Source organism: Pygoscelis adeliae, unplaced genomic scaffold (genome assembly GCF_000699105.1).
Source record: "Pygoscelis adeliae isolate BGI_AS28 unplaced genomic scaffold, ASM69910v1 Scaffold402, whole genome shotgun sequence".
In the NCBI taxonomy this organism is placed as follows: domain Eukaryota; kingdom Metazoa; phylum Chordata; class Aves; order Sphenisciformes; family Spheniscidae; genus Pygoscelis; species Pygoscelis adeliae.
The window spans coordinates 3721276-3731146 of NW_008824411.1; the positions used below are offsets into that span (position 1 = coordinate 3721276).

The window sequence follows — 9871 nt, forward strand, 5'->3', positions numbered from 1 at the left end:
GTGTTGTGGTTTGTTTTTGTTTGGGTTTTGGTTTTTTTGTTGGGTTTTTTGGTTGGGGTTGTGTTTTTTGGTTGTTGTTTTGTTGGGGTTTTTTTTGTTTTTGTGGTTTTTTGTTTTTGTTTTTTTTTTTTTTTACATACTTCATACATTTTCACTAGTACTTGAGGTAATGTCATATCAGCTGTCACTGGGCAAGGGACGATTTCATGTGAAAAGGCAACAATATGGGAATCCTTCTCAGTACGTGCTACAACCTGAGAAAAAGGAAGACAAAAAATAACTTGGTTATATTATACAGAATTTTTAATGTCTGAATCAAGGCATTCCCTACCAAACACACAACATGACATATCCTTCTGTATTTAAGTCACCATGACTCCCTATATGCACTAACACCTCACTCTACACTTTAAATGTTCTGTAATATTACTGCAAATAAACATTGCAAAAATCAGAGCCAAAGAACTGCTCTAATTACTGTAACTAAAGATACTTCCATACTTCTTCTCTCCCCTAACTTATGTTAGTGACATAAAACACTAAACATTTTTAAACACCAGCAAAAGTTTGACTCCTCCATAATATAAATAGACAAGAAGCTTCAGAATATCAAATTGAGGAAACTGATTGTGATACAAATGTACACAAGAATTATCCCAAAATTTCTTAATCCAATCTGTATTATTCTACAAATGCTTCTGAAAAAAATTAAAATGTATTTTCAGCTAAGGTAAGTGAAAAAGCAGCCTTGACCACTTTGATTTATACTGGAAATCTATTTATTCAAATTGACCTTTCTGAATTTGGTTGCCAGTAGCTTTAAGCATCTGGTCTACCACTGAGGCACAAAGTCACATCTTCTGTACCCAAAAAATACTATAAGTACGTTTCTTTCCAATTTCTAACCAGCCTTAGAGCACCTTTGTATCAAAAGAGCAGCTCAAGCTGCAAATAGTTATAAAGAAAAGAACTTTAATCGCTCACCATACACATTGCTGCTGCAACTGTGCTAGCATTGAGCACGCTGCCCAAGACTTTTTGTGTCATTGACGCACTAACATCAACTGCAAGTAAGAAGCGTTTTCCTGTTGGTTCAACTGTCTAAAAGGTAAAAAGAAAACAAAGAAAATAGGTACACATAATTAATATATTAATTTCTTCTTCCTTCTTCTGCTTTCAACCCTAGAAGTGGGGCTTTTTAAATTCTTTCTGTTGAACAATAATGTTGCCAAAAGCTGAATATATGATGAAGTTTTGATTCTTTGTTTAATAAAATCCCAATTCCTAAGATTTTTGTTATAAAGTTTCAAAATTGTCATCCACCTAACAAACTTTTCTTGATCATTTTATAAGCTTTCAGGAAACAGAGAGTTCTTAAAAAGCTTAACAAACTGAAGAACTATATTACCTTGAAAGTTTTGTAAAACGAGGCATCTAAAGCTTCTAAAATGTCTTCATCAGGACGCCACCAAAGCTTCCCTCTGCTTCCATGTCCAGCTTTATAGGTTTCTAATGCAACCAAAATGTGGAACGGATGTATTCTACCCTACAGGCAAAAGAAATCAACAGTAAGTTTTTGAAAATCTGAACTCCTTAAAGAAAAAGTGACAAACTAAAACTAAGACTAAGATCCTACTACAAAAATCTGTTTTAGTATATTGTTAATTTAAATTTGTTAAATTTGAAGAGTTCATGCAATCTTTACACAGCTATTGTATGAACTGATACTTGTCAGTTACTGGTAATGGATCTCACTCCCTTTCTAGAATCCTCCAGTGAATTCCAAATGTTATCTTATGCCATCACCAGAATTTTGGTGAAATTTCACAGCTCTATCTATGATTGTCTAGTGCTATTTTCTATCACAGGCTTGCAGTAAGAGAAAGTCCCTGTCCTGCTGAGGGGAAACGAGTTGAGATAGGAAAGGAACATACTTAAAACCAGTTTTGTATCAGATACAGTAAAACTGGACAAAGAAACTATTTTCAGAATACAGCCTTCATTTTCCTCTTACTGTAAGACAACTATCCAAACATTTTCTTCTTTTTTTTACATAAACCAAATCAGTGGCTGCCGCATGCTAAGTATTCTAAACCACATCTTTGCTTTACTGATTTATCAATATCTTATCTTTTTTCCTCAAGGGGAGCTTCAGTCATTAATCACTACCAGCAGCAAACCTTAGCAAATCCGAATGCCTGTCCAGTGTCTTTTTTCCATCAAGGTTTTGTGCCACCATCTTTGCCCTCCCTTCTCCAGTGCCTCAGTAACTATGTATGATTAAAGAAGAAAACAGAAAGGGAAGAGCAGTGGGATGGGAAAAAAAAAGACCTACTGTTGTTTTCTCAATGCAACTATGGTCTTGAAGAACTTAGATGTCCTGATTTTAATCTCCCCAACTCACAAAACTATTAGAAAAAGCCACTTGTCTTCTCTATCTCCCATTACATTCCTGAAAATTTTGTTCTCCCTTTGGGGAACCCTCTTTTCCCTCTTATTTTCTTACCTCTTTGATGGATAGTAAAGCAATCTGAAAGGAGAAAGTCTCCTTGTTCAGTCTTCTTTTTCCTCTCAGCTGCTATGCTAATTTCTTCATTCACTTCCTAGGATCCTACACAAGTGACTTCCACTCAATTTTTAAGCTTGTATTGCTGATTCTAAGTTACAAGACTCAGAAGCAATGGATGAACCCAACAGGCAAAGCTTGCCACAGCCCTAATTTAAGAAAATATCCTAGCTGTCAATATACTTAATTTGTAGAAAAGTTTCAGAAATAGAGGGGAGGGAGGAATCAAAAGAGAAATTATAAATACAAGTTTTAAAATGAAGGTGCAGGTATTCCACTGCAGCTTTTTTAAAAGAAAAAACTACACATTTCGTTCAAAGAACATCACTTTTATTTTGTAAAGAGGTTGCTTGAAGAAATACAGTTTAGGAAGACATTAAAAACCACAAAGGTGGCACTGATTATGAAAAAGTTCTTACCTTTTTTAGCAGTTTCTCATTTCTCAGTCTTTCACATACTATCGCCACTTCTGAGCCTCGTGGTTCAAGCACTGAATTTGCTGTCAGTTTTCCTAAATTTCTCAACAATACAGAAACAGACATCTCCTTCAGCAATGCCTTCCAAACCTATGATCAAAGAAAGGGAAGTGGAAAAAAAAGATGAGATCCCCAAGCCACAAGAACTGACATCTGTACATTAAATAAGTGTATTTTAAAATAAACATACAAGTTATATGAAGATCTTCATTGTTCTAAATTAGCTACTTGGGTAAATAACTTGAAAAACAGCATAAGGGCTATTTTTTATGGAAATCTAGACTTAAGACTCTGAAAAGTGTTACTCTAAAGAGAATACAAAGCTAATGAAGTTTACCTACCTCTTTAGATTTCAGATGGTTTGTCAGGAGATGCTCTCTAACTAGACCATATTCCTCTATTAAATGAGTAACTTCCAATTCATCTTTTGTGCGTTTTACTTTCTCCACAGCCTCCAGATACTTTAAGAGTTTTTCAGTCTCAGCAGAAATTGCTTTGTCTTTATAAGCCTCTTGGACATCTTTCCACCCTTTGGTAATATATTTAGTGACTATAGCAATTCCTATTGAAAAGAAAAGTATTTTCCAAGCAGGATTACCATCTTTATACTGGCATTTATCATTCTAGCAAGCAAATGAGTTAGCAGGTTTCATTCTCAGACCTGCCAACCAGCTATAAAAAAGGTCAGCCACAGACAACTTAGAGCAGTAGTTTTAATTACTGTAGGATTCTCCTTAGAAGGAAGGAGCCTAACATATTCGAAACCAACAGATCTTCCCAAATAACGAAAAAGGTTTAATTCATCATTTGTAAGCAAATAGGAACAAATTGAAGGAATCGTATTATTTTGTCTTCTCCTGATATAAGGAAGAAAAAGAAGGAACAAACTCCGTTTACCTTGAAGATAAACAGGTCAACTTCTGATATGACCACTCACATTTTTAAGGTGCAATTTACAGGATACCATCACTAAGAAATCAGTCTACAATGGTACTTGGGTTTCCAAAATAGTTCCACAGTAAATATAAAAGGTTTAAAACACAGTATGTTCAGGTAAATAAAAATTTATTACCTTCACTGGCAGGTTTTAGGTGGGACAACCTCAGAAGATCTTTATGAGACCAACCACTTCTTTGTTTATATTTTGTAACTGCTAAAGCAACAGCCATGCCATTCTTTCCATTGTACCAGTCTGCAACAGCTTTCCTCAGTGCACGGCCCCACATGCCACATTTCATGCCCTCCTTCAGATCTTTTTTAAATTGGATGAAAGTAAAGAGATGTGTTGGTATGCAACACACCTCAGGAACAGCTTTAAACGCCGCTTGTTTCGTTTTTGCATCAGAACACTGTGAGCAAATTGCAAGAGCAAAAAGCAGGGGCTCCTGTTTTGCTGCTCTGCCTTCTTGACTAAATGTCTTTATTTCTTGAACAACTTCACAACCTCTACCCTCTTCAATCAGTCTTATTAAAGCTTCTGCATTTTCAAAGCCCAGCTTCTGCTCCTTGATGTAATAAGTACCAGCTTCTGAACCAAAACACAAGAAACGTTGCAGTCGATTCATATCAGTGACATGCCACACATAACCACTTTCAGAGTTCGGCACCTGCTTTTCATTTAGGAGTTGCACTTGGTTTTCCTCGTCCTCCATCGTTTACACTTCCAAGAGGTCTGTTGTAACAATAACAAAGTTTATTAAGAACTATTGTGAAAAACTCATGACTATTCTTATCAATTCTTAGCAAAGTAAATGTATCGTATCTACACACTTGTAATTTTTCCTTCATAAATTTAATAAGAGTATACTCTAGATGTGCAGTAATACATATCAGTTAGGGGAAAAGAAACAAAAAAATCCCTGAGTTACAACGGTGACAAATTTATTACCTTAAAAGCAACTTAGAAACTACTTAGCCCCAGTAATGGCACACAGAAAATACGGCTGGTATTATGCCCTTTTGCCACCAATATATTACACAACTTTCTTAGGTAGATTTTTGAACTGCATACTAAATTGCTCAAAACTCAGATCTTGCCCTACTCTATTTTGCTGAAGAATTGGTAATACTGACCAACTGAAGAAGCATGATGCTAAAATAAAGAACTAAAATACTGAAAAACTGTTTAGTCAGAAGACTTTGGGAGAGTTTAAATATGGTGGGTTTCAGTGAGGCTTAGACAACAGCTTCTTAACAACTGACAGTAGCTCAAGAAAAAAAATTATCTTTATTACAGGCTCAGATAGTCTGCTGTTTCAAATGAGATCCAAGAAAACACACAGACATAACAAACTCTGTATTGCTTTACATTTGAGGTTAAGAAGCAAAAAACAGCACAAAAATTCACAATCTTTCAAGTCTTTATACACCCTTGAGTTGCAAGAGAGTTCAGCTGTAATATTTGTAGGCAACAACACTACTCCTACTTGGAGAACATCTAGCATGGTAAAATTCAAGCCATAACACTTGAAATGAAATAAATGCAGGTGAAATGAAATCAGCAGGGTAAGAGGAAGAAAATTTATCACCATCACTATCTCCAAAACATTAATATGACAACAATAAATTCAGTTTTCTCAGTTCTCACCAAACAATAAAAACACCAAATAACACCAAGAGGTCCTATTTAAAAAAAAAAAAAAAGCGCACCAATAATCACTCCATCAAACTGCATATGGATCTTAAAATACACATACACTGAAGTCTGAGCACACACAAATGACATTTCAAAGAAATCCACTTAACGATTTCTAAGTATTGCAGATATCTTCTTTTGACATGCTTGTTTGGATACTGAAGATAAAAGCCATTTTGCTTCATTTACCAGGATAAGCTAGCACAAATAAATGTCACTAATGTAGACAAAAGATTTTTTCCCCCCAGTTTAGGCGAGTAACACACTGATTTACAAACAACTTCCCTACTTTCTCTTTGACACGGAATTTTCCTTTCTCTGCAAGTGACTAGAAATGTTCCCTTCCTCCATTCTTGCCTATCTGCAGTGATGTGCTGTCTGCATCCAGAATTAAATAATAAATAATAATCAGCGCTCCCATTATATTCTATATGCTGCTAAAATCATAAAAATAGAAGCCATATGCTGATACCTGGTTTAAAAATGCAGGTTTCAGTTAAAAACTAGCTAAGAAATAGCTTTCATTGTACTATTCAGACCACCAGTGCTCAGCTATTTTTCTTAGTGCTTAAATATTCTAACCATATTTCCTGCCAAACCAATTTAAATATACATCATGATTAAGCCGACTTTTTCACTGACATCTGAAGCATGCAAATACACTGAAAATAACAAGCGTGATATTCACAATGCATGAATACCATATCAGTACATTTTAATGCCTAAATACATTTATTTCAATACATTTCAATTAGCTGGTTTCATTAAACAGTAGGTAATGTTTCATAAGAAACATACAAAACTCAAACAAAAAATCCTGAAATCACAGTCAGCATCCATTAGTTTATTTAACAGAAAAAAATAGTACGTAGAAAGATACTGAAAAACACCATTATCTTGAAGCAAAAATAAGAATGGGAAGCATAAAGGATCATGCATGAGTAACGAGATCTCTGTATACATGAAATCTTGAGAATAATTTCTTGTTGCATCTTCAATACCCCTGCTATAGTAAATATTACCACATTAAAACGAGACTAATGGGAAAACTCTTTTCAATCACCTATGGATTACCAAGACTTAAACTGAACTGGAAGGACCATGCCATTGGTTAAACAAAATACTTATGATCTTACTTTGCTGATTATATCAAGAAATACCAGCAGTACTTTGATTATTTTAGTTTTTTCCTACATTTTTCCATTTGCACAGATTCCATCTGATATGTCCATTTTATTTTAATTCTCACTTGGAGAGTCCCACTTGTCCTCACACTCTTAGTTTTATAGTCACTAATACAAATTAGCTACCATTGTCATCACCACCATGAGAATGGGAACAAAACCTAAATGAAATAATTATAACATTTCTAAAATTACAGTAATATTTATCTAGTTTGAAATCTAGATTTATTTATAAAATACTGTAACACAAGATCAGTATTTCCATCAAAGGTACCATCCTGAAAGGCAAACAGTTCACTACTTCATTGTTACATGTGAATACGCAGTGTGATGTTAACCGTATTGTATTAAAGAAGTTTAGAGCTGACCATCAAAGAAAAAAATTCTCCTGCTGCACTTCTCTATTACACCGTATAACAAACCTAACTTAGGCAGGTTAAGAATGGATAATTTTTATGTTTACTTTTGTATGGACTAGGCTTTTGTATGGACTTACAGCACTGAAAAGAGGTATGTGCTAGCATTTGTAGGCTTCTGACACAAACATCCATATTTCAAAAGATAGAAGTGTATGTACATTTGCAACTAGTTTTTCTGAAGCTACTTCTAGTTTTTCTGAAGCTTAGCTCTTTAATTTGCCTTCTTAGGAATATACTACGAGCTACAAAAACAGATGCTGTTACGATTTCCACCTTTTGTAAAGCTTCATTTTCACTCAGCCCTCAAAGTCGTCTTCTCAGATGGAAGACAGTATTTCACAACAGAATGAATTACCTGCAGTACTTATCCCATTAAAAATGCCTACGACAAGTCTTCTGAAACCTTTAATAAAGTTATTAATGCCTTCTGATAAGCAATCTAGGATACAAAACAGACTTATCTCAAATGGCTTATTGCTGCCTCAGGGATTTAAAAAGAGCTTCAAACCAACATAATCTTTTGGATCCTAATATGAATTGTGAATTCTTCAAAATAAATTTGTATTTTAAAAATTACCCTTGAAATCTGCAATAGCTGATGCAAACCAGTAATTTCACTACTGAATAGCCACACTAGAAGGATCAAATTTAGACTTCGCCAGGATCTACTGGAGAAGCACTTACTCAGTGTTGAACTATTTAAATCGTGTTTGCCATTTCTACTCCTGTCTTGTATTTCAGCCTCACGAGTTCCCAATGCTATTCCCTCTCCTCTGCCCAGACCTCAAGCTTATTTTCTCCTTTAACACCTGTACAACAGACAACTTTCACCCTCGCAGATGGATAAATGCAAATGCGTACTTAACGTATGCTCTACCATAATCCTACTCTTCATCTGCTCAGCTGCAGCAGTGAACTTGAATTTCAAACACTCATGGATGATTTATCAATGATATTCTGGCTCCATAAGCATTTCCAGTTTCTGAGCTATTTAAATGCAAACAGCAATGCGAAAAGCCTCTACTGGAGAAGCACTTACTCAGTGTTGAACTATTTAAATCGTGTTTGCCATTTCTACTCCTGTCTTGTATTTCAGCCTCACGAGTTCCCAATGCTATTCCCTCCCTCTAACCAGTCCCTCTCCTCTGCCCAGACCTCAAGCTTATTTTCTCCTTTAACACCTGTACAACAGACAACTTTCACCCTCGCAGATGGATAAATGCAAATGCGTACTTAACGTATGCTCTACCATAATCCTACTCTTCATCTGCTCAGCTGCAGCAGTGAACTTGAATTTCAAACACTCATGGATGATTTATCAATGATATTCTGGCTCCATAAGCATTTCCAGTTTCTGAGCTATTTAAATGCAAACAGCAATGCGAAAAGCCTTGAAAGTCACAGACTAGATACTTTACAATGAAAATTGCTGAACTAAAATTCATGGTTGCTCACCATTATTAATGGAAGAGAAAAAACACTACGGGAATTTTTTTTATATTCCAAACACCATGTAAATTAATCTATAAGTAAAATATGGCTTTGACTGGTCTGAAACAGCCTATACAGCACTTACAACTTGATTGGCAAGTCAATATCTTTATGTTGCTGTACCATAACATGATTGAGTTTTGAAAGTTAACCTCTTATTTCCTATGACTTTTACAATTCACCCCTAGTTTTCCTAAGAAATAAAACATCTTACAGGACAAGTTTCAGGTACATATAAAAAAAAAATACAAAAACCACAAAGTTTTAATAGAACTACAGGTTCTAACTTAAGTTCTTAAATTTAACTGCTATGTTAACAATGATGAATCAAACTTTGTAGTGAAAACATATGGAATTAAACTTTGACCAAGTCAGATCTTTTATGAAAAAAATGCATTGACATTTTAAAGACAACACTTCAACTTGTCTTCTAAAACTTCAAAACCATATACACTCCATTCTATAAGAAACTCCATTCTCCCACTCTGCTCTCAAAATGTTGCATAAGCATTAAACTGAAGATTATAAAGAATATCTTCTAGTGTATTGAGCAGAGAGACTATAACCATCACACTGAGCTACGATTGTAACAAAATACACCAGCACTACAGCAGAGCTCTGATAACAACATAAGTCCTCATACTTCAGAAAATAAGCATTTCTACGTAAACGGCAATGCTAGGAGAACGTTTCCCAAATCACAAATGGCATGATCACCAGTATTATGACAGTACAGGAGATACCAGACTATGTGAACCACGTACTTGCTCAAAAAATTCTACTATTGAATTTGCTAAAAAGTCTATCTGCTTAAAAAATTCGTTGACTGGAGGAAAAAGGTAGCTTAGCTGACATAGAACAAAATTATGAGGAAAAAGCATCTAAAGTCGATACCCGAAAACCTGTGCATTTAGCTGTCAGCTTCTATAAAGACGATAAACACAAGTAACGGCGAAGCAGACGCGTAACTCCAAACGACACGCCCTTTAATCCCCTCACGGGGTTTCCAACGCCCAGGTGCCAAGCAGGAGGTGGCCACTGACAGAGATGGCCTCTCCGGACTCCTTCAACATCCATGCCAACCCTGCCGGAGAGGCCGC

The 9871-nt window shown here is 35.4% G+C and overlaps 1 protein-coding gene across 1 annotated transcript in view; it reads right to left on the bottom strand.

The window, feature by feature from the left end:
• Positions 1-9701, bottom strand: part of TROVE2 (TROVE domain family, member 2) — a 12634-nt gene extending 2933 nt beyond the window's left edge. Inside the window, exons 1-7 of the mRNA XM_009320592.1 lie at positions 9666-9701; positions 4115-4714; positions 3384-3604; positions 2986-3132; positions 1409-1546; positions 985-1101; positions 141-254 (exon numbers count right to left, since the gene is read on the bottom strand). Of these exons, the coding sequence (XP_009318867.1) occupies positions 141-254; positions 985-1101; positions 1409-1546; positions 2986-3132; positions 3384-3604; positions 4115-4694 (1317 nt within the window). The 5' untranslated portion in view covers positions 4695-4714; positions 9666-9701. The remainder of the gene's footprint in view (positions 1-140; positions 255-984; positions 1102-1408; positions 1547-2985; positions 3133-3383; positions 3605-4114; positions 4715-9665) is intronic.
• Between the last annotated feature and the right edge of the window lie 170 nt (positions 9702-9871).